At 35.2% G+C, this 26,304-nt stretch overlaps 1 protein-coding gene across 1 annotated transcript in view; it reads left to right on the top strand.

The window, feature by feature from the left end:
* Positions 1 to 26,304, top strand: part of Rme-8 (receptor mediated endocytosis 8) — a 1,025,705-nt gene that overhangs the window by 933,074 nt on the left and 66,327 nt on the right. The window contains exons 47-48 of the mRNA XM_090414028.1: positions 5,831 to 5,873; positions 15,595 to 15,768. Of these exons, the coding sequence (XP_090270154.1) occupies positions 5,831 to 5,873; positions 15,595 to 15,768 (217 nt within the window). The remainder of the gene's footprint in view (positions 1 to 5,830; positions 5,874 to 15,594; positions 15,769 to 26,304) is intronic.

Genomic DNA, 26,304 nt, shown 5'->3' on the forward strand with positions numbered 1-26,304 from the left:
AAGTTCATCCTCATAGTACTTCTTTCTATTCTTATACATGCTTTTTTTTCTTTTCTAGCCAAATGATATTCCTCCACAGCTTTACAAGTGTGGTTCCTTTGCTGCATTTGTTTATATGCCTCATTTTTTAATAGTCACACGTTCACATTCTGCATCAAACCAATGGTTATGCTTAAATCTACTGACTTTTCCTAATAGTATGTCTGCTGTTGTCACTATGACATCCCTAAGAACATCCCAAGCTTCATTAACACTCAGTAATGATTAGACCAGACAGATTTTCACTGATTCTCTCACCATATTTGGCTTTAACTTCTAATTCCTTCAATCTTTCCTTATTAAACTTTCTAGCATGGGACCCATATATCTTCCTTGCATTAGAAATTCTGCTTGTAATCTTTCATATAATCCAATAGTGATCAGAATCAATATTTGCTCCTCTGTAGGTTCTAAAATCCATCAAACAAAAATCCATCGAAGGTGTCTTGCATCCATTAAAAGATGATCAATTTGGTTAAAGGTGCCTCCATCAGGAGACTTCCAGTCATTTTATGAATATCTTTATGATTAAACATGGTACTACCAATAACCATATTTCTTGAAGAAGTAGAGTTAATCAATCTAATCCCATTATCATTAGTCTCATTATGTAAACTATATTTCCCAATGGTTGGCCTATGTGTATCCTCTTTGCCTATATCTTGGCATTTAAATCACCTATAATAATTTTTATATCCCTCTTTGGACATTCCCCATAGATCTTATCTAATTCATCATAAAACAACTCTTTTTCAGCGTTATTCTTTTCTTCAGTTGGAGCATGTATGCAGATAAAACTGTAGTTAAAAAACTGTCCTTTAATTTGTAACCCATGCATTCGAGGTGAGTTTGTTTTTAAGTCCATGATAAAATGTTTTATTCTCTTATTTACAATGAAACCTGTTCCAAACATGTGATATTTCTTTTGGTAGCTATAATAAATGATTTTTCTTTTCCATAATCCCCTCTCCTGTCCATCTCATTTCTTGTATAGCCGTAACAAGTATTCTGTATTTATCCAGTTGTTCAGGCAGCATTTTTAAAGCTTCAGATTGGTAAAAAGAAAGTACATTCCATGATCTAATTTTCAAATCCTTAAGACATTTGCCATTTAGTCCATCCAGCAGTCATTTCTTTAGATTTTGTAACAAGTTGTTTTTTTTTGTTCAGGGTTGGGTCGTCAGCCCATGCCCAAACCCCAACCTGGAGGATCAGGCCTCCATATTTATGACCCTCAGAGACAGGGTGACCCACCTATATCCCCCAGGCACTGGGTATAGGTGGGTCACCCTGTTACTGAGTACCCATTTTAGTCACCTCATATGACATGCATGGGCGGTGGGGCTATTCTTATTCCTTGGCTACCACACGGGGGATTGGAAAAGTTGGTTAAAGATGAAATCCAACCAGTGGATGGATAGGGATATGATACTCTATGATAGACAGCATGGCTTTGTAAAGATTAGATTCTGTCTTAGTAATTTTATTCACATTTTATAATAAAGTGTGATTGGAATTGGATAAAGGAAATGCCTATGCCATGATACTGCTGGACTTTGCCAAGGCATTTTAAAGAATACCACATGGAAAACTCTTACAAAATTTGGAGCAAATGGAAATGGATATGATGCTTGTAGCATGGATGGGGAGTGGCTGACAGAAAGACACACACACCAGAAGAGTAGTATATGGTGGAGTGGAATCTAGGAAAATAAGGGTGATTAGTAGCCTCAGGGTCCTGTACTAGAGCTACAACTCTTGAATTTGTATATCAGTTATAAGGGAAAGTATATCAGGGAAAGATTTAATTGTGGGGGGGGGTATTCAGTTTGCTGATGATTAAAAGACTGGAAAGAGCAATAGGTGAAGTTGATGTAGATATCCTGCAGTGTGATATAAATTAATTGGCATTGTAGGCAAAAGATAATGATTGCCAATGTAATGTTACAAAATGTAAGGTTATGTACTTTGGGTTGTAAACATTGCATATGGTGTATCTTATTGATGGTATTGGATTTAAGGAAATCAGTAGGGCTAGGGACTTGGATAATGGTAGACAGAGAGTTGAAGTCAGAGGGAATATTGCAAAAGTTGGTAAAATAGTTACAAGGACTACTGGGATTTTAAAAAAACATGATAACAAGTGAAAATGGGGAAGTTATTATTTCTTTTTACAAGGCTATGATTCAGCTGCCTCTTGACTACTGTGTACAGATGTGGTTACATAGGTTTCGTGGGGACCAGGAAGTGGTAGAGAAGATTCAGAGATGAGTCACTAAGCTGGTTGGAGATCTGTGGAATGCTCCCTATGAGAATAGGTTGAAGGTGTATGGGTTGATAGCAGAAAAGTGGGGACATGATAGAAACTTGTATTAAAGAGATTTTAGAAAATTTATGCAAGGGAAATTTTTAAATATATGACAAATAGTGAGAGAACTAAGGTCATCCATGGAAGTTGTATAAGAGTGTGGTTAGCAGGGATGTACAATCCATTCCACTCGTTCACCACTCGCATGCAAAAAAATCTAGTCTGGTGAATGAATGGAATGGACTGCCAGAATTAGTTGTGAGTTCCTAGACAGTGAATGAGTTTAAGGAGTATTGATAAGGCTATGAAACTTAGCCTAAAATTCTGCAAATAAACAATAATTTAATGTAAATGTTATCTATATTTAATTGTATCCTTATGTGATCTACTTAAGTCTTAATTCTTAAATATACAAGTATGCATCGCAGTGAAAGAAAAAGGAGGATGAGCTTGAATAAAATGATATGAAAGATATGAGAGAGAGAGAACATGTGATATTGCAAGAGCAATAAGCCTAAAGGAATTCATATTGTGCACCATCAGAGACGATGCTGCTATGGGAAAAAAAAAAAAAAAGAAAAAAAAAATGTTGAACAGGAACAGTGGCAAGTGCTGTAAGTTGATAATAACAAGTTCTCCAGAAATACAGTATTTACTTAAACCATATTTCTTTATTTATTAGGAATTAAAGATGTATACAACTGTAGTAATTTTTTGTTTGTGCATGTGTAGTATTACTTATAAGACTATACAGGTTTTGATCTTCTCCTTCCCCATATGCTGTGTTAGTTTTATTGCACAAAATTCTATAATCCAGTAATTTTTTAGGAACACATATCGTATTACAGGAAAAACAAAAATACTGTTCCTTATATCTGGGACACATTAACCAGAACTTTAAAGTTCTTTCAAACCTCATATGAAGCTAAGTGCCCTTTTCTGCTCTCCTAAAAATCATCTTCTTTCTGTCTTCTCCACCAGGTGTGTATGAGGTTCTTTATTCTTGTAACTTGTCATTATGAACAGACTGGGAGATCCACTAATATTCTCCTTGAAGTACACAAGAAATACATTCACCACCAGACCTATAGTTGGTCAGGTTTCATTGATCATGTCCTTGAATACCTTATGCAGAATGAAATGGGAAAAAATATTGTGCTTCAGAACAGCAAATACAAACTTAAAAGGTTTTTTTTTTGGAATGAGCAGCAAATTAAAAAAAAAAAAATTAATTAATATGGTTGTTTAAATTTACTATCATCATCATCAAATTCCTGCCATTTACCCTCAAGGGGTGTACAGGATTAAATTTACTAAGAATCAGTAAATAAACTAATTCTTAGATTGCCTGCCCAGCAGCCAAGGCTAGCTACAGCATCCATAGAGGACAATTCCCTCTTAGGACTTTAGGATTTTTATCTGACAGATTTCACTTATCTGTGTGTTATTAGATTGTATCCAAAACACGTCTGTGACAAAGATGAAATATCATGCTGTTTTCATCCATTTTGAACCTAATTATGAGCTTGAAACATCACATTATCAAACTCACAAGCAACATCAGTGAGAAAAAATCAGAAAGAACACCAGTTCAGGCAGCACCTCATTAAACACTCATCTATTCTAGAGGTGTGATATCAGAATGGAATCTTCTTGAATTTCCAGATGAGATATGTTCAGCACTGATAGATTGAAGTGACAGGTATGAGCATGCAGCTCATACCTGTCACTTCAATCTTAAAATTTTTCAGTTTTTTTGTCCTCTTTTTCATATAGGAGACCATTGAAATTATTTTGTCAATTATTTTCCCCTCCATTACAGTCATAATCAGAATAGAATTTTAAGTGCTAAAGGATTTTAATCCAAAATATCCTATAATTTTGGGGTGGTGGTGGTAGTAGACAGTTAAAATTAGAGGATATATTGCTAGGGTTGCAAAGGCAGCCCATAAAATTACTTGGGTATCGAAGAACACATTAACATGTAGAGATAAGGAAGTTGTTATTCCTCTTTATAAGGCATTGATATATCATTTCAGATGTAGTTATATTTTGAAAGATTACCTATTAAAATGCAAGGAACATTTTTTGGCCTTTACTGCTTGAGTGGTGGCTAAAAAATTTCCACCACTGCAAAACATACAAACAGAATGGTGAAATTCACCATTAGCTGACATACTGCTGTTCTTGGATACCTTAAAGCGGGGGTTCCCAATCTTTTTGTTTCCTAGAGCACATTCTAAAATACCGATAGGGCGACGCACACCATCTATTTTTTCAAGCAAATTTTTTGAATTCTTTTGTTAAATGAATACATACAAAGTTTACATTATAATCAAATGTTTTATTACTTAAAAGTTTACATCATATAAAAATTTAAATATATATATGTAAGTTAGTGTGATCTTTGGCATTGCATTTCATTGGCCAGTGCTTCATAATTAGGAGAATATGATGATATTCCAGTTCTTAAACTGAAATGAACAATTTCGAATGCACGTCTACTTTACATTGTATACGTTTAATACTCATCATGTGTCATTAACGCATGCATCATATAGCATGCCATGAATTGTTGCGTGATTATTTCAAACTATACGGCACACGGTTGAACAGCGGCAGGCACACACAAATTGGTCGACCGCCGCCATGGTGCCTGCGGGCATAGGGTTGGGAACCCCTGCCTTAAAGGATAGTGTCTCTACATCCAACAGGTTGTGGAATTGAATTGCACTGCACAAATGTTTCATAGGTAGTCAATGAATATCAGGTGGTGAGAATTTACCACCTTAATTGTTAGTCCTGAAGTGACATACAAAAGACCTTGTCTCCAGAGCAGAGTTGTTTTTGTATTCAACTCTTGGTCCATCCTTTGTATGAATATATGCTATAAGTTTCCAATCTTTTGTAGTTAAGAATACTTTAAAAAAGTACTAATTTCAAGGCTTCAGCATTAACCTTAAACAATATATTAATAAATAAATATATAAAATAAATTTGAAATGGGGTTGCTTCTGCTTTTCATTATATTTGTTAGCATAGTGCATGCATGTGTATAAGACAGAGAATATTTGTGTGAAAGTTAGAAGTCCAAGTGCCAGTTGTGTGGACGTGAGGAATCCAAGTACCCTGTAAAGGTATGTGCATGTCATTCATGTATCCATGTGCAACACATTGCACATAGATAGATGAACAGTGAGAATGAAAGTAATAACATAATGAGGAGACCATAAATGCGAACTTTGTTAGGTCTGTTATTTGTTTTTGTTTTTATTTTTCTTATAAGAACAAATACACAGGCCTAATAAAGTTAGCATTTCTTGTCTTATCATAATGTTATTACTCTGTTTTCACAAGTATGTCACTTTTGATAATTTAAGTTTTGTATTTAAGAATATGAAACAATTTATTCTTCTGCTTATTTTACTGAACTGAAACCGAAATTTTTCACATGGGAATATTTAAAAATTATTTTATTTTTAGGCATTATAGGATACAAAAAGATAATCCTACCACAATTTGGAAAGTAAGTCAATACTGAATTCCATTCTTTATTTAAATTGTTGTATTTAAATTATTAAATTTTAATTGAGACTATTTAAAATAGGAAATCCTCATTTATCTTTAGATGTTGTTTTGTGTTTGGATTATAATTTTTACCAGAAACGGTATTATTATAACTTGTCACCTCCAGGCAGTTCAAAGACTCATCGAGGTAGGGAACCCACTTTACAACTCTCTCTCCACCAACTGCATCTACTGCCCACAGTCACTACTAGTATTTTCACAGAGAATCACATCTAATATCTTAGTCATATTAGTTTCTTTATAGTATAATTATGGAGATTACTACTGTGTTAAGTGTAATAAATTAAATTTTCTGGCATTTCAACTTTCATATTGAAGTCATCACCTGGAGTATACATATATATATATATTACCCACAGAGGAATATGAGCACATTACATTTCAAACAGTATGCAAAAGTATCACTCATTCAGTTAACTGTTAGTCTACAGCTGACCTATGGTAGAAAATTAAATATAAAAATTAGCAACTCATCAAAGCCACAGTCCTATTTTACATGACAAGACAAATTTAATAATACAGTAATCCTCCGATTAGTGCATCATTTTTTTTTCGATACCCAGATTCGATTAGTGCGCCTCTAAAATTCGATCAGTGTGCCTATATACATCTTAAAAATAAATGCTACAGATTTTAAAAATTTTCTATCTGTACATTTTTATTGCTAACTATTTTAAAAAATCACTCACCAGAATGTGAAATAATTTAGTTATCAATTTAAAACATTTTACAAAGTTATTTTTAATGCCATACTACACTACTTCCATGTACACTATGTATACTATGTTCCAAATTTTATAGGAGAATGAAATGGACATTAATAAAGAAATAGCACACTTAAATGTTAGTTGTTTTAAGGATACTTGTGACATAAGACTGAATGATAAATGCACGTAAACACAAGAAAGATATTTAATTAACCAAATATTTCGGTCTGGAAATAGCAGACCATCTTCAGTGGTATTACAAGAACAGTTTTAAAAAATACAAGCTAGAATACTAACAATAGAATGTTAAAAATAGAACACGCCGCGTGATGTTATATCACTAAGTATTAAGTATAAAACGGAACATTCTGAAGTAGAGACATGATTGAAAAAAAAAAAAAATATATTAATGAGTAATCTTGATTAGACTTTCCCAGATTTTTGATACAGATATACAGTCATTACGATTCAGGTTGGGACGATGGAGTAAGGCGTCCACGCTTTCCTTGAACAAACGTTCGAACCTATAACGGGATCTATGTAAGAGGTGAGTCCTGGACCAAAAGATGCTGTGGTCAGTTTCAATCCCATGTTGAGCCAATCCAGACTTTTCAGGTTTGTTGTGAAGAATGGAGGATTGGTGTTCTTGGATTCTTTTTTCAAGAGAACGTCCACTCTGTCCAAAATAGGAAAGATCACAGTTGCAAGGAATTTGATAAACTTCAGGAAGAAATAAAGTTGAGCGTTTGTCTTCAGGAGAAGGAAAATGAGAAGACAATTTGTTAATAGGTGAATACGTAGTTGTTAAATCATATTTCTTTAAAATTCTTGCAATAGGTTCTGAAATACCGGAGATATAAGGAATAGGCACTCGACGTATTGAAACTTTGTTGTTTTGTGGAGGATTATAAGAATTGAGAAGATGTTGAGTACTATTTTAAGAAAAGCCATTGAGTTTCATGTGTTGTTGGATAGTAGAAAGTTCTTTCTGTAGATAATCAAAAGTAGAACAATTAGTTTTGGCTCTTCTGATGAGGCATTTTATAATTCCTGTTTTTTACAAGGATGATGGGCTGATTCTTTAAGAATATAACAACCTGTGAATGTTGGTTTCCTGTATACTGTAGTTGTAAGAATATTTGGTTAATTAAATATCTTTCTTGTGTTTACGTGCATTTATCATTCACACTTAAATGTTATCCTTCATAGAACTGAGCATGAAATTGAAAAATTGCAGAAGCAGCAAAAATTAAGCAGAGCTGAAAAAAGAAAGAAACAGATGATTTGAAGGAATAATAAAGACTGACTGAACAAACAAAAGAAGACAAATTAAGTAGAAAAATTATCGGAAGAGTACTTAACAAAAGTGTGAAAAAATGTGATTCCTGAATGCAAAAATTTACTATATTAGCACGCCATCCGGATGCAAAAAGGTAAGGCAAAGGAAATGATTGCCTGGGTTGGTACGAATGATTTGAGGGGTGAGAAGTATTCTATGAGAGAAGATGTAAAGGAATTTTTAGAAGAGGCAAAACTGAAGAGTGAGAAGGTGAAGACTGTAAGTCTCCTACCATACTATGATAGAGGCGAACTGAGGAGGAAGGTGTTAATAGCCAATGAGTCTATACATAGATTGTGCAAAAGGAATAAACTATGTAGATGCTGATGGACTTGCATCTACATAGTTTTGGTGTTAGGTTCTTGAGAGAGCTTTGTTCATCGTCTAATCTCTAAAGCAAAAATATTGAATAGGGTAGTCAGTTCAGAAAGTAAAGGTGGGTGGAGAATTAAAGGGATGCTGCAGTTTCTCTATACTAATTCCAAAAGTATCAGGAACAAGATTCTATGAGAGAGGATGTGAAGGAGTTGTTGGATGAAGCAAAAACGAAGAGTGAGAAGGTAAAAATTGTAATTCCCCTGACATCTATGACAGAGGTGAATTGAGAAAAATGACATGGGTAGCAAACAAATCAATATATATGTTGAATTGGATTTAAATGGTATTGATGTGAACACAGATTGATAAGAAAATAACAAATGTTTTTTTTTGTTTTCTTATCAATCTTACAGCGGTATGATAGATCAGCGGTATGATAGATTGTGTGGATAGATGGGCCTCCTGCATTGAGTCTTGAGACTCCATGGAGGTGCCTGTATTATAATGATAATAATAATAGACATGGAGGTGCCTATATAATTATAATATCTTGTTGATAGGATGGAAGGATACTTGTATGGCATTGAATCCAACCAGTCTGACTATATGAGATTGCCTTAACATGGAAAATGGTGACAATGGACTACCTCTGAAGCCATTTCGATGAGAGGCAAATGTCAAGGAAACTCTGTAATTATTAATTATCTTGTTAACATATGATTCAGTCATGCCATTAGTAAGGAATGCACACTTGGTGATATTTATATCTTTGGAGAGCAGCAATTCAGTGGAGCAAAGAGAGTGTCATCAATGTACGAAAGTCTTAAAGGCTCCAGATTTTTGACAATTATAATGGTGTGAAAGTGGATGAATGTAATGTTCAGTACATGTTTTTTTTTTTCTGAATACTGAGAAGTGAAGGCTACCATCTGGTTGACAAAGTAATAGGAGATTGTAAAAGGCAATCAGATTGTTCTCTTCCAACTCAAGAGTGAATTGGATATGATGGTGAAAGACGTTAATTTTATTGGCAAACTCTTGTACACGACATATGCCAATCCCCGATAACAACATCGACATATCTGTACCATAATGACAACTTAGGAAGGATTCAACATATGTTGTTCCAATCTTTCCATGAAGTAGTTATCTAGTGTGGGAGAAAGAGGACAACCCATTTATGTCCTCAATTTGTTGGTAAAGTTTATTTTGGCGTGTGATGTAGCCAGAATAAATGACGAAATCAAATAGACTTACAATATCTACCAGAAAGTCTTGTTTGAGGATGTTAAGTGTTTCATCTAAAGGAACAGTTTTGAATAAAGACACAGTATGTAGGCTGAAAAGCAGCTCACCTGGGCAAAGAGCAAGCTCTATCTTTTCTTTAAAATTAGAACTATTTTTGATAATTGAAGAGGACTTTCCTCTGACTGCTGAAAGCAATTTAAAAAAGGTGTTTTCTAATTTTGTAACATGGAGAACCAATGCAGTTCACCACAGGACGGAATGTTTGTTTTGTGGACTTTTGGCAGTTGATATAAACAAGGGGAATGCTCATAGTAATACTTGAGTTTCTTCTTGGTTTCCTCATCCCAATTAGAAACATTATCTGTTGGAAGTCTTTTCCCCTTGTTTATACTATAAATTAAAGATGCCAAGAAATTATATTCTTGGTTTAATCCTTTATCCAATTGTAAGCAAACAGTTTGCACCTGAAGTATTTTCAGGACAGGGCAACTTGTATATAGAGGCTAATGACTTTACATCACTTGCCTTAGTATCCCATAATGCAAAGCACATATCCTTACAGACATGTATGATGCTGTGCATTATGGGAAGGGTCACTACCCAGACTGGTTTTGACCTTTACTGAGGTCTCATCAGTGGAAGCCAGACCCAGAGGTGATACCAAGTTTGAAGTAATGCAGAAGTTATTATGGGATACTAAGGCAAGTAATGTGAAGTCATTAGCTTCTATATACAAGTTGCTGTCCTGAAAATACTTCAGGTGCAAACTTTGTTTGCTTACACTTGGATAAAGGATTTAAACCAAAAATATAATTTCTTGGCATCTTTAATTTATAGAAACATTATAAGAGTAATTTTCTAATCTGGGTCAAAGTAGGATTATGAGCAAGAGGTTGTAAAGCAGTCATGTAATAACATTAAAGTTGTTCTTCTTCCTAACATGGATTTTAGGCCAAGTGGCCTGTTCCAGTCTTATGCCATCTCATGACTTATTTTTCACGGTATTAACAACACCACACACTTTTATCACAAAGATATTTTATTAATGCTTATATTTCGCTGATTTTCAACTCAGCATCATCAGAGCACAACACATTTGTACACGCGACAGTGAGTGAGTGAAACAATATAATTGCAAAAGACAAAAGACCTAAGGTCCTATTTTTGGCGCCCTCTAACAGAAAAAAAAAAAAAAAAAAAAACCAGCTATGCAGGAGTTTTTTTTAAGATAACTGTCTACCAAATTTTTGGCAAATTAATGCAACCATATTTGTTAAGGTTGGGAGAATTCTTCAAAGCCATTGCTGACTCAAAAATAATCTTACAGATCTATAATGACTCCTAAATAGCACATTCGTTTCCTCCATCTAATCCTGTGTGAAGGAGTGTCCAAAGTGTGGTCTGCCAGTCCTGACTTGCCATAGTAATAGTAGCAAATGTATCTTTCATATCCTTCCAGGCGGATGTTCACTGATCTTCCTGTTTGCCCATAATAGGCCAAGTCACAGTCACAAGGAACTTCATACATTCCTGGGTGTGCTAAAGGGTGAAGTTTATCCTTAGGCGAGCGGATCAGAGTTGCCAGCTTGACATGAGGTTTGAAAGTGGTGCGAAGGCCATGTTTCAACAATACTTTGGCTATCTTTTCTGATGTACCCCTGATATAGGGAATAGAAATGGTCTTATTGTATTCTTGTGTATTAGGGGAGGGCAGAGTAAAGGGCCTATGTAGTATTTTATCTATTTTGTAGGGATTGTAGCTGTTGGCTAAGAACGTATGGTGCAGATATTGGAGTTCTGTGGTCAGAGCTGTATCATTAGAACAAATGGCCCTGGCTCTGTGTATAAGTGTTTTTAAAATGCCTTACTGTTGGACTGGATGATGATGTGATTGTTTATGTAGGTATCTTCCTGTGTGCGTAGGCTTTCTGTAAATAGAAAAAGATAGTGATCCATCTGAAAGGCGGGTGATTAATGTGTCAAGAAATGGTAAACAGTTATTTGATTCTTTTTCTACTGTGAAATGGATTTTGGGGTGTTGGCTGTTTAGGTAGGTAGGTGACAAAATCCAAAGTGTCTTGTCCATGAGGCCAGATGGCAAACACGTCATCTACATAGCGTAACCACACTTGTGGCTTATATGTAGCTGTGGTAAGTACTTTGCTTTCAAAATGTTCCATGTAAAAATTTGCTAACGAGAGAGAGAGGGAGGGTGGACCCATAACAGTACCATTAATCTGTTTGTAGAATTTTCCTCCCCATGTAAAGTAACCTGCATTCATGGTAAATTTAAATAATTCAAAAATATCAGGGGGAAATTTAGACTTGATTAAATCAAGAGTGTCTATAAGTGGTACATTGGTAAATAAGGAGGTGACATCGAAACTAACCATTATGTCTGAATCTTTTAGGATTGGATTTTTAACCAGTGTTTTGAAATGGACTGAATTTTTTACAAAAATAGAGGAGTTGCCAGTAAGGGGGGCAAGTGACTTGGCTAAATGCCGGGCCAGTTTATATGTGGGACTATCTATGCTATCGACTATGGGGCGTAGGGGGATATTAGTTTTGTGGATTTTTGGTAATCCATAAATACGGGGTGGTTTAACATGAATTGGTTTTATTTTCCTGATGATTTCTTTGGGCCATGATGTCACTTTGTTCAGTAATTTTTGGACTTTTTTCTTTGAGACATCGTAGGGTCTCGATGTATAATTTGATATGTGGAACTGTCACATAGGAGTTCTTGCATTTTTCTGTTATACTCTTCTTGATTCATGATAACTGTTGCATTTCCTTTATCGGCTTTTGTAATAATAATATTTTTATTATTATATAACTTTTTTAGGGCAGTTATTTGCATTAATAAAACATCTTTGTGATAAAAGTGTGTGGTGTTGTTAATACCGTGAAAAATAAATCATGCCTTTTTATTAATGAAATTATTCTTCTTCTGTAGAGAGAGAGAGAGAGAGACAGAGAGTAAGACCTTCATTTCTGGATAAGACAAATTCAGAGGAGGAGGTTTGGCTTTGAAAAGTATTTGTACTATTTGGAATTGAATCCAGTTAGCAACATATATCATGCAGTGTTTGGTCAAATACCAGAAAAAAGGTCCATTACTGGAATGACATTTGGTACTAACACAAAATCTGGACCTTTAGAAAGTGGCATTTAGTTCTTTAGTAAGAGGCTGTCCTGAAATATTAATGACGGTCTTTTGAGGATCACTAGTGGATGAAAGAGAAGGTTGTTGATGACTAATAAGATAATTAAATTTTTGCATGAGATATTCTTGCATAACAGCAAATATTTTGTTTTCAGAAACACTTGAAATATGCTGCCTCATTTCTAATAAATCTGGGGATAGAGTTGCAACTAGGTCCATCATGAACATATTTAATTTCATTGTTTATTAAGGCTAAGCATTTTTTGTCTTCAGATAGCTGTAGGATAAGTAATGATCTACTGGTCCATTCATAAATCTCTTTAACTTTGAGAGACCTAAAGGTTTCTTTTAACCTGGAACAGGCGTATATCACCTGGGCTGCTCTACTTCTTTTAAGAAATCCTTGATATAATTGAAACATGACACTCTACATCACATACATGAGTTCAAGCATATCATTGTTAAATATACCAGTTTCTGTTCTTGTTGTTTAATTTGAAAGTCATACTGAACATGCCCTTTATACTAGGATGAAAATTTTATGCTAATAAAAAGATATATGCAAGTTTATTATTATTATTATGTCACATCTCCAAGAAGTCCAAAGATTCATCAAGGGAGGGCACCTACTCTACAATTCTCCGTCTTCACCAACTGAATCTGCCAACTACAGCAAACTGCACCATCTACTGTCCACAACCACGACTAGTATTTTCACAGACAATCACAAACATCCATGCCACTTTGGGATTCGAACCCACAGCCTTTTGGCTGAAAAGTGGATATGCTAACCACTCAGTCAACCAGGCCGGCATAACATAAAAAATGTTTTATGTTATTTATTAATCAGTATTAAAATAAGGGCTGAGATTTGTTATTAACAAATTAAGACTAATCTTTAAAGGTACCTTTGGCATAATAATCAAACAATGAAAAAAAAAACCACGATAACCATAGAAATAAACTTTCATGAAAACTTATATTGATACCAAAATTAAAAGTACATTTGCAGTGCGTGTGGAAACAACAAGTACTTCAGAGAACAGGAACACAAGATAAATACAATAGTAGGGTTTACCAATTAAAATGGCTTGCTGCTTGCTAGAGAAATATTTATAAAAAATAAATAAATAAATAAAACTTGAAATAAAGAACTGAAGAGGCTTCATTCCTGCATAATAAGTTATATAGATATTACTAGTCCACTGATGTTATAGCTATTCAATACGCTACAGTTATATGGTGTCAATGGGGCATTATATCAAGCAATACTTAGTCTTTATTTGAGTTGTAAGTCAGCAGTTAGAATTGAAGGAAGTACAGGAAGATGGTTTAATATTAAATCTGGTGTGAGACAAGGATGTACATTATCCCCTCTGTTATTCATTATCTATATGGATCACATTATGAAGGAAAGTGGTATTAAACCTGATATCAAAATTGGAGATGTTAATGTCAGCTCTTTGCTTTATGCGGATGATGTTATACTTCTAAATAAATCCGCTACAAGTCTGCAAGATTCTCTGACTAAATTGAATAGCAGTTGTAATAGATATGGTATGAAGGTCAGCAATAAAAAGACAAAGACAATGAAAATAGGCAGAATCATTGAAAATGTCAACTGTGTTGTGAATGGAGAACCTGTGGAACAAGTAAAACATTTCAGCTACTTAGGCACGATTTTTACTCAAGATGGTAAATTAAATATAGAAATAGACAACAGAATCAGCAAAGCTGGTATGGTGGGAAGTCAATTGAATAAATTCATATGGAATAAGAGAGAAATTAGTCGGAACACTAAATTAGCTGTACACAAGACAGTGTTCAAACCAGTTTTAACTTATGGATCTGAGAGCTGGGTCAGAAGTAAAACACTTGACCAAAGACTGGAGACCACAGGTATGAGAGTCCTGAGAAAGATTAGATTCGTGAACAGATGGCATCAATGGCAATATCATATTAAAAATGAGGATATTAGGAAAGAACTTGACATTGTCAGTATCCAGGAATGCGTTAGCAGAGCTAATCTCAGGTGGTATGGTCACTTAAATAGAATGGGAGAGGAAAGATCAGCAAAACAAGTGTTCTCTGCCAGGTTGGCAGGAAAACGACCCAGAGGAAGACCAAGATATAGGTGGGTTGATACGGTACAAAGTGCCTTAGAGGATAGAAATATAAGATCTGATAATGTTGGAGTCTTGACAAGTAACAGACTGATTTGGAGGAAAATTGTAGATAGGAAGTTAGTAATGATGTAATTTTTTCATGTAGTACTGTCATATCCTGTACACCCCTTGAGGGTACATGGCAGGAATTTGATGATGATGATGATGATATTGCCAGATGTGAAAGAAACAAAGTTTAAAAATTTATCAGAGTTTATCAGAATGTAGCTTTGGCATAGGAATTGCTTTGGATTGGCATTATTTAAAATAAATCCATGAACCTTGCCCAGGAGCATTTGAGGTTTTGCTTGCCTGAAAACAGTTGGTTCTTATTAGAGACCAAATAGAACCCTAAAGAGGACAAAAAACTTCCATTCAATTACCATAGCGTTCTTGTGTCAGAAAGTTATATTATTGAAGAAATGAAAAGCCAGAGTTTCTGACATGAGAGTTCTATGGTAGTTGAATGGAGGGTTTGGGCATTCTTAAGGTTTCTGCCTGGTCTGGGATGAGAGCCAACAGTTGTCAGGCAAGTGAAACCTCAAAACAAAAGGTAACTATATGGGTTCATTGGCAAAGTTCCTATCTTTTAAGTCGTGCCCAATCTTAATCGTAGCACAAAAAAAGGGAGGAAACTCCATACGAATAAATAAAAATAAATGAATCCTGTCCTGTGCTCATAAAATTTTCACAAGAACACCTTTGTTTTATAGGTGCCTATAGAAACACTTGCTAATCTAAGTGAAGAACAAGGAGAAGCAACAGTTGGAGGTGTATATCTTCGCCTCTTCATTCAAAATCCTGCTTGGCATCTTCGTAGGCCAAAAGAGTTCCTAACAGAAATTCTTGATAAAGCTCTTGAGCTGATGTCAAAATCTGCCATAAATGTAAGTTAAGATTTATGAACAGCAGTTTTATAGGTATGTAACAAATGGATTTTGACTTTTGTCAGTGTTGATAATTATGGCATTATCGGGTTATTGATATGTATCCTCAAGGAGTGTACAATAGTTATGTTGCTGTTATATTTAAAATATATTGTGCAAATAAAGGTATTAGTTGTTTATGATATTTAATTCATGATATGCATATTTCAAGATTTTTCTTAGTATGAAATTTAATTCTAAACTTATGCAATTGAAGTTTAAATGCTACTGTGTTTACTTTATATCTGAAAGTACATTTTTTTGCTTATAGTATTAGAGGGGGCCATAATTTAAGGTCATAAACTTCTAGTACATCAGTAGCTCAAAAGCATTGCTCTAGAAACTAAACATAGAACTTTTTCAAGTTACTTTAGGCCTCCAATAAGCAATATGATGGTCTTATACTAGGCAATGAAGTTCATCTCCCACCTAAAAGCAATCATCACAAACATCCATGCTAATACAGGATTTGAACCCACACCCCATTGATTGGAAATGGGTACATTAATCACTTAGACAACCAGGCTGGACAAAGAACTTATGAGGAATGTTCACTTAACTTCCATTATGGAGACCATGCTTTTTAATGAGAATTAGATTTTATTAAACCTACAAATTTGTTGTAAGATTAAACCTTCGTTTTTGTTAAACTGTGTGTGAATGCAGAGCATTTCTGAAGCTTTTTTAGATTTTCATATATAAAAGTTATCAATATATGACATTTTTTTTTTTGCCAAAATGCTTGGTGGCCTGGATTTATTGTGTGGAAGGCTAATCCCTATAATGTAGCTCTCTCCCTTAATGTTTTTATTATTATGTGCACCCCAACATAAAATTCACTCTAAACTTGAGGATCATCACCAAAAATTACTCTTCACTGACATCCTTCTTGAAGTATCTGAGGAAGGGGAAAAAAAAAAAGCTGATCTTTCAATATACAGAAAACAACAGCAACTGGAAAATTCTTACATGCTACTTCATACTGCCATCCATTGCAAAAAATGGTGGTATGATAAAAACATTGCAGTACAGAGCTTACAAAATCTCCATTACATCAGCAAAAAAGGAATGAAGGACTTTTGTTACCTTAGGCGTACTGTACTCTCTTCCTCGATGGGTATGAACTGAAGATGATTAACAGAATTTTTGACACCTCTGACAGTTCTTTCTAATAAACGAGATTTCAAAAATGCAGTCACATTACCTTACATCAAGAATGTTACAGACAGAATTGCAGCAATTCATAATTATAACATTAAATTGGTTTCTATTCCATATAAGATTTCCAGCTTCCATGCACTGAAATCCACCACATCCACCCATAAAGAATCCAGGAGTGTATAAAATTCATTGCTCTTGTGGCATTTGCTATGTGAGCCAGATAGGATGGTGAAGATTAGTATAGAACTTAGTTAACCATAATCTTGCATTTCTTCCCAGACAGACCAAAAATTCTGGATGAATGTTATCGAAACCAGGAACCTTACCAGGCTTTAATTCCTTTAAGGCTGCTTCAACTTCTTGCTGTGTAAAGGGGCATGCAAAATTTGAAGTTATAGGTGATGACTTGCAAATTCTTTTAATTTTCTCTTAATATATCTTGTATGCTTTTTATTGATTAGGATACGTGATATATTAATATGTATAGCTAGTTGATCTGGGGTGATTCTTGGTTGTTCTTTAATCAATGGAGCACTACCACCTAGTTTCCTAAGAAGGCTCCAAGCTTTACGGCTGGAATGAGTAAAGTCTATACCTTCAACAATATTTACCCATTTTTTCCTTCGAGATATATCCAGGTTTTCTAGAAGTTCGTCTGCTGTTTTTGAGTTGTTGCTATCTGATATTCATTATAAAGTAATTCACATTCTTTGCTCCAACCATGTATATAGTTATGCCTAATATTTCTAGAAATACTTTTCTTGGCAGCAAGCTGGACTATGCTTATAAATCGATGAAAATTACTACTTGTTGGAGATATCCAGCGAATACATTTATCAAGTTCGTTTGCTTATTTATTCCAGTCAGCCTTTTTAAAATTCCAGCGTAGGATAGTCTTTGATCTTACAAGTGGAATAGAAATACCAATGTCAATTAATACTGGCCATGTTGACTATGAGGAATGGCAGTTAAGACCCTTCTCAAATTTTGCATAGGGTGACCTGAATTATTTTTACTTACAAGACATAAAGCAGGGTTATAGTCTCTTTTCCAGGTGCTGCAGATTTAAAAGTGCCTTTGTCTTTGGCATCAAAGACTGAAGATTATTTAGTTCGATCCAATCAACAGGTTTTTCACCACATTCGTTGTTTCAAGCATAATTCCACTGTTCATGGTGACTATTTAAGTTCCCAATATAAATTGCAGGATGTGCAGCAATAGGAATAATTTTTTCCGGCCAAGGTGATCCAGGTGACTTATAAATATTCGTAATTGTAATATCTTGAACTTTTATCACTACTGTATGTATGTTTTCTTCAGTATTTTGAGATAGAAGAAAAACTTCTTTAAGACAATTTCGTACATACATTGCTATTCCATATACTTCATGATAAGTTGCACCAATAGCAGCGCAATCTGGAATGTGACCTCTTTTAAGGAGCTGTTCAGGATCAGCAGCACGTGTTTCCTGGACAGCAATCACATCAACATTGTTGGTTAACAATCATTTCGATAAATAATCGCATTTGGCTTAACTAATAGATTCAATATTTAATTGACAAATACATAGTGTAAGGCCAATGTTTCTAAATTCTAGTTTCTGTAAGTCACTATATTCAGTAGACATCATGAAATTGGCCAGGAGATCCTTAGGATGGACTGGCTGCTTATCGCTGTTGCTCATTTAGCGCCACCTAGGGGACACATATTGCTTAAGGATCGCTATGGACGCGAGCAACTTTGTTCCCCCTTTTTCAGCATAATCTCCCTTAAAACTAATACATTTATTCCAATGATGCACCAGTGCCATTATAATGTCCCTGTAGTGGTTCTCAGTAAGATCTGCAAAATACCCCTCTACAGTTGCAATCACCTCTTGATTCAAAGAAAAACGCTGACCAGCGAGGAAGAGTTTTAGTTTGGGGAAGAGATAGAAGTCAGAAGGAGCCAAATCTGAGGAATAGGGTGGATGTTTCAACAATTCATAGTGCAGATCCCTTAATTTTCCCATTGCCAAAACACTTTTGTGGGCAGGTGCATTGTCCTAATAAAAGATGAATTTTTCTTTCAGAGGCCAGGTCTTTTCTCATGAATTTTTTCATCTAGTCTGGTTAAAATATTGGAATAATATTCCCCAGTTATTGTTTTACCCTTTTCAAGATAATTAATTTTTAAAAAATGCATTTATCATCCCAAAACACTGATGCTATGACTTTTCCTGCTGATGGAACTGACTTTGTATTTTTTGGTGCTGAACAACCAGCTTCTGTCTGCTGTTTGGATTCTGGTGTGTAATGGTGAATCCAAGTCTAATCCATAGTAATAAATCGATGCACAAAATTAGTTTTATTCTTGTTAGAATGCTCCGAACACTGTTCAGAGATTTTCATGTGAGTGCGTTTTTGATCTGCTGTGAGCAAGCATGGCACCCATCTTGCGCAAAGCTTTTTCATATGCAATTCTTCATGCAAAATATATTCTACACATTCTTTTGAAATGCCTATAGTATGAGCAATTTCACGCACTTTGACTCGCTGGTCACCCAATACCATATCGTGCACTTGATCAATGATTTCTGGTGGTGTTACACTTTTTGGACGTCCTTCATGTGGATCATCTTCAAGGCTGATATGGCCATGTTTAACTTGGCAGTCCATTTCTTAATTGTCAAAAACAAAGGAAAAGAGTGCCCATAAACTTTTATGAACTTAGAATGAATTTATTTTGGTGTTAAACCTTCTTTTACAAAGAATTTTATAACCGCACAATACTCAATTTTATCAATTTCAAGGGATACAGACAACACTTTTGTTTCAGACAGCTGTATAAAATAAACTACGTGATAGAATGACTTGCATGTTAGAAATTTTAAACCTGGCTTTACTCCATTTCCCAAGTAAGCAAACAGACAAACAAGTCAAGTTTGCGCCTGCAAGTGATGCAAGTCTAGCTGATCCTACAGGTAGTGCAAGACCAAGGCAACTCGTGGTAAAGGTGGTATAAGCTCTGATCACTAATCTTAATATTTACCCTTAATGCCAAAACACATCTCCAAGAAGGGGATGTATGATGTTTTGTATTAAAGGCAAGGGGCCACTACGCAGACTGGTTTCGACCTTTATTGAGGTCTCATCAGTGGGAGCCAGGCTAGAAATACCAAGATTTAGTAATACAGAGCTTATAAGTATTTTACCAGAATAAGTTACCATAAGGTGTTTTAACCTTATTAAATAAAAATCTCTGGAGGAGATATAAATGAAGAAAGTATTTTACCTTGGGTATAATAAATGTTAGAAAACTTTTATTTTCTTTTTTCTAGTTTTCTAACATTTATTATACCCAAGGTAAAATACTTTCTTCAGAATGACTTGCAATCTTGCCGATAGTATCGCCATCTATGGTTGAGGGTGAGAACTTTTCAGACCACCCTCGTAATATTCTATTCACCTCATACAATTAAAGTGTTTTGCAAACCTTGTCATATGCTTTTTCCAGATCTTCAAAACTTAAGTACAGATCCTAGCCATTGATATTCTAATGATTTCTCAGCTATTTATCATAAAGTGAAAATCTGATTCTGACAACTTCTATTTGGCATGAATCTAGCTTGTTTTTCTTCCAGTTTTTCTTCTATAATTTTTTTAGCCTCTTTTAAAGTATGCTTGCATGAATCTTAGCTTTAACACTCACATTTATCTTTATTTTCTCTCTCTCATAGATGGGAACTATGAGAGTTCTACTAACCTAACCATCTAATCATCTGGAATTCGACCTTCTGACTAAGCTCTCTGGATTATACAGTGCCACTGTAAAACTTTAACACATAGCTTATCTCTCTTTGTATTCTTTTAGGGCATCTGCTGCTTTATTTGCTAGGAACTTTTGGCATGCTTTCTTCTTTTTAAGGACGGCTTCTTTAACTTATATCCACCATGGTGTTTTTATTTTTCTGTCCTTCACAGAAAGCAGTCATTGCATGCTTTCCCAGTAGAATCAGTGTTTTCTTCCAAGTTTTTTCATGTTGGGCCCCATACACAAGAGGAGGTTGGTTAGTAAACTATAGTATGTTAGTACCATATGTGGGAGGTCTTGTATGGGAGTACCGAGTATCAGTTTGCCACTAAGACTCAAAAGTTTGTTTCTTGTTTTCAATATAATTCTATAAAAGTTGCTGAACTTTGATTCTTTTTAAAACTTTTTACATACTGTTCTTTTCAATGTGATATTCCGTTTTATCACACCTCACATCAATCCTTATACTCCACATTCCAGAAATTGACTTAATCGTCTTTGACTTAATTGAATCTGCTCCAACAACTCATCATCCTTTTGATGATGATATACAAGTGATGGTTACTTCCAATTTCAAATCCTCTGTACACGTTTGTATCCTGAACTAGCATGAAGATATTAACAATAACAACAATGAGGTTTTCTTCTTATTATCATCATTATCATCAGACCTCCATGGAGTCGAGAGACTCGTCACAGCGGGTCCCATTCTCCCACATACAACTTATCATGTCTTTGCACTTGCTACACTCTCAGGCAATGCATTCCAATCACCTGCCACTCTTCATGCAAAAAATCTAATATAATGTCTGGAGATAGGGGGAGAACAAGAAGCCACTGTCTTGATCTGTCTTGATCATTTCCCCCTTTCTCCTTCTATCCACAAGGCTTTGCAATTTGCTTTCTCTCAATTAATCCTTGTGCTCCACATTCCAGAAATCGGCTTAGTCAATTGTTTCTGAATCTGCTTAAACAGCTCATCATCCTTTTGAAAATCAGACAACCAAATCTGTGCACAGTAATCCATATGCAGTCTGTTCAAAGCTTTGCACAATGGAATCATAACATCCTTACTTCTAAATGCCAGTGTTCTCTGCATCATTGCAATAATCTGCTGTCCTCACAATTTTTGCAATATGTCCCCAAAATTTCAAGTCCCTATCCACCATCACCTCCACCTCCTCTAAGATATTCCCATCAATCCCATACTCTGCATCCTATCATTGCTTCCCAAATTTTAAAACCTTACGATTTGCTACATTAAACTGACATCCCAGATACTCGCTCATTCAACCAGTCTATTCAAGTTCTCTTGCAAGGCTAGAGCTTCTGCTCTACTACTCATAACTCTCCCCAACTTTGCATCATCTGCAAACAACTGTATATCACCATTTAAGCCCCTTCCAATATTGATTATATACAAAATAAAGAACAATGACCCCAAAACAGACCCCTTGGGCACAGCAGTAGTGACTTTCCTCTTCTGGGGATATCTCTTCCCTCATACCCAACCTGCTGATGCCTATCAGACAGCTAATCTCAAATCCAGTGCATCAATCTACCATCCACTCCCATCTCTTCAATTTAATTACTAGCTTATCATGTGACAATCTATTGAAGGCCTTTGTAAAATCTAAATATACTATTGTACATGCATCTTCCTGTTGAATATATTTGTCATCACCTTGTTATAATAGGTAAGCAGATTGGCAAAACACAATTTAGCAAACCCATGCTGTCCATTACAGAGAATTCTGCTGCTGCTGTCAACCCAGTTATTAATCCTAGTCCTCGCTAACGTCTCTATCACTTGGGCTACAACTCCAAACAAGTAGATTGACCTGTAATTCGAAGCCTTAGTCTTGTCATCCCCTTTATAAAACAGAAAAAATTTGCCTTCTTACCACTCATTTGGAACTTGTACCAATCTAAGACTCAGGTTAAAAAGATAAGTTAAAGCTGTTGTGAACTCTCTGGAACATTCCCTAAAGACATGTGATCTTATATCTTCAAGTCATATGGCCTTATTGGTATCAAGTTTACACCATTCCTCATATACCTCCTGCTCACTCACCATCAGTGGTTCCTTCCCTCTTCCCACTGCTCTCAAATTCTGCATTTTTGTTTTTCAATGTTTTACATTCTCTCTTTATTACCAACACATCATCCTCCCATGATTATTCTAACTTCTACTGGCTACATATGGAAAAAACTTTCTAGGATATCTTGTAGTCTTATTTGCTAACATTTTCTCATAAAAGTAATGATGTGGGTGGGCCCCACTCAGATCACTTCATGGTCACTTTCCCTAATTGAGAAAGATTTCACACTTCATTTACAATAATATCTTCTTGAGATAATGAAATCCATGATTCTCGATCCTTGTGTAGCCTCTGTTACATACTGACTAAGATAGTTGTCCCTCAAAAACTCAAGAGATTCATTCTGTTTGGTTCCAGATGTTTTCTCTTTATTCCAGTTTGTATTACCATAATTAAAATTATTCATAATGATCACCCTTTTCTTATCAGCCAGACCAACTTGCCTAAACATTTCCTTCTCATCACCTTTCACATTACCAGATCTATATTAACATCCTCTTATCCACCCAAGTTGGGCACAACTCCGCTGTCATCGTCAACAGCACTCCTTTTCCTTCCTTTCTGCCTAGTGTGTCTTCACAAAGGATTGTATATCCTCCATCTCTTTTATATAACTCTACAGTTTTATACAATTCTATCTGTCCCTCAAATTCATCCCACACATTCACAAAATGAACTCCTTTCTCCTCACATGACTCTGCTAGCATTCCATTCCTTATCTTCACTCACATTCTCAACTCATCATGCATGGACAACATGCTGACTAACTTACTTACCACACTGTTATCTTTCACTTTCTTTATATTCTCCTCATCATCAGTCAGATCATTTGTACCAACTACTATCACAAACTCTTTTGCTTGCATACTCCTCTTATCCAATACTTCAATTACCCTGCTCATTCTACTCATCCCAGACAACAAACCTTGTGCACGTTTTCACTCACCACATCTCTAATCATCGAACATCCCATACAGGGTTGCTCTCAAATCATTCGATATTTCTTTCACATCTTTTGTTTCATTCTTCCTCACATTTCCAATCAAATATGTAATTTTCCTCACCAATTTAATTTCTTTGCTCATCTTTATGAGCTTGGTTGACAGCCTAGCCAGCATGAGATCTCATCATGTTGTGCCATCATATTATTTGAGTTTAAGTCATTAGAGAGTACAATTTGCTTAACTAAGTCCCAAATTGCCAGCCAATCCTTATTCACTCAGCAGTGGATACCTACTAACAGGGTGCACCATGTGAAGGTGAGGATTGGACATTAGGTCAGAAGCACCAGTTATTTCTCTGCATTCCTTAAAGGCTATTGGTGGTCTGCTCCCAGTTATTTGGCTTTGACCTTTAAGTGACTCCAGGCTAGATTATGATATATTAAAGATCCTATTAAAAAGTTCTTGTATATGTCATTTAATTTTAGTATAATAACATGCATAATATATTGCCATGTGCTGTATAGTGGTACATAAAATCAGCCACTATGCAATGCCACAGTGCACTCAGAAATGCACTAAGAAATCCTATCTTAATTTTCCTCTGACATAATTTTTCAATGAAAAATATTAAGATTTTGTATGTTATGCCAACTAATCTACCATGTTGCATTTAAGGGTGATATGTGAAGCCTCACTTCTGGTGATAAAATATGGCCGATCAGTAAAGGGTTGGAGTATAGGTTAGTGGGTTGTTGAGTTATTTGCTTTGTTGTAGAGCAGCGCTTCCCAAACCGTGGGCCGTGGCCCCTTTGGGGGCCGTAGGGTTTGTTGAGGGGGGCCGTGAAATAATGAAAACAAATTTAAAATGTTTTAAGACTAAGTAGATTTTTTTTATTTTAAAAGAAACGTATTTAACTTTTATTATTTATTATTTCTTTTTTTGTTATTTTTTATATTTTAATGGAAAAATTCACACATTGATGTTGGTTCACAAACTTTGCTTCCTGCTATTTCGGCGATTAATGAATATTAGTAAATATTGCTTATTCATATGTTTCTTTTCAAAGCAGTGGTTAATTGTATTTACTTCGAATGCTCTCCAGGGAAGCTCCAAATTTTCCTGTCCCTTTCATCACCCATTCGTAATCAGGGACTGTTGATATTGACTTTATATACATATCAAACTCGTTTTATATTATCACTGTCATCCGAGCTAGTTTTCTGTTACCAATAAAAGTTTCACATATACTTCACACATGAAAAAAAGCTTAAACAAGTTCATGTGGGGAGATAGTAACTCGCTTGCAGTGGTAAACAACACCCTCCCTAACAGCCACTATACTGCAGAGGCAATAAAAACAAGTACTTTTATTATGCCAGTGAATAAGGTATGAGGAGTCTGTGTAATATATTTCTCAACAAATAGTGCAATTAAAGACAACTGGGATAAAAACACACTAATTAATGAATCACATGTCCCCTCACACAGAAACTATGCTGTATAGACTGAAACAAAACCATATGTTGCATGGGCAAACACAGTATCTAACTAAAAACTATTGTTATTAATTAGATGTGTGTGAGAGTTCGATTTCCCAAGGCAGCAATAAAATTCAACCGAATGTGTTAAAATTCCGTAAAAGTGTTAAAACTAAGTAATATATATATATAATGAATGTTATGGCAGTTTCACATATGGAATTCGGTTGAAGAGAGTTAGCATTTCAACTCAATTGTCAGCTATGCTTTTATCTTTCGGTTGCGCGATCTTTTGTTAATACCGCACTAATCATATGCACGTTTTAATAACCTGCCTTTGCTGTCTGTTTCGCGTTAGGCTTAATTATCTTAAAGGGAGAAAAGTCACAAAAGAGAAAAATGTTCCTGGTCCGAGATTCCCTTATTCAGGTAATATTCACTAATTTCATGTTATCAGTTTGTGGTGTGCCAGTATCGGTAAGTGGTGATATTATTTGATTTATTCTATGTTAAAAAATTAACCCTGAGATTAACCCAGGTGGCTGATAAAAAAAAATAATAAAAAATTACCACGAACAATCAGAAGAAGCAGAAACAGACTCAAAATAAAGGAGAGTATTTCATATTTTACTAGAACAGCCCGCATTGTCTTCAGAACCAAACGGTAAGAGGCAAAAAATGTAATATATGCATTTGATTTTTGCAATATTCACTGTGTATGTTTTGTGTTGAATATAAATACAATAAATATTATAATAATATATATCTATGGGGTGCTTAAGGATCAAAGCTGTATAACTGAGAGGAGACCTCCACATAGCCTTTAAAGGAATGCGGAGAACCGACCAGGGCTTCTGAACTAATGTCCAATCCTCACCTTCTCGTGGTCACCCTGTTGGGTATCTACTTTGATACTGAACGAACGAGGATGGGCTGGCAATTTGGGATTTAGCCGACCAAATTGTATTCTTATTGGTTAAACCAAAATAAAAAATGATGGTACAACATGACAAAATTTC

This window comes from Typopeltis vanoorti, chromosome 2, assembly GCF_054136105.1.
Source record: "Typopeltis vanoorti isolate ZY-2024b chromosome 2, IOZ_Tvanoo_1.0, whole genome shotgun sequence".
NCBI lineage: Eukaryota > Metazoa > Arthropoda > Arachnida > Uropygi > Thelyphonidae > Typopeltis > Typopeltis vanoorti.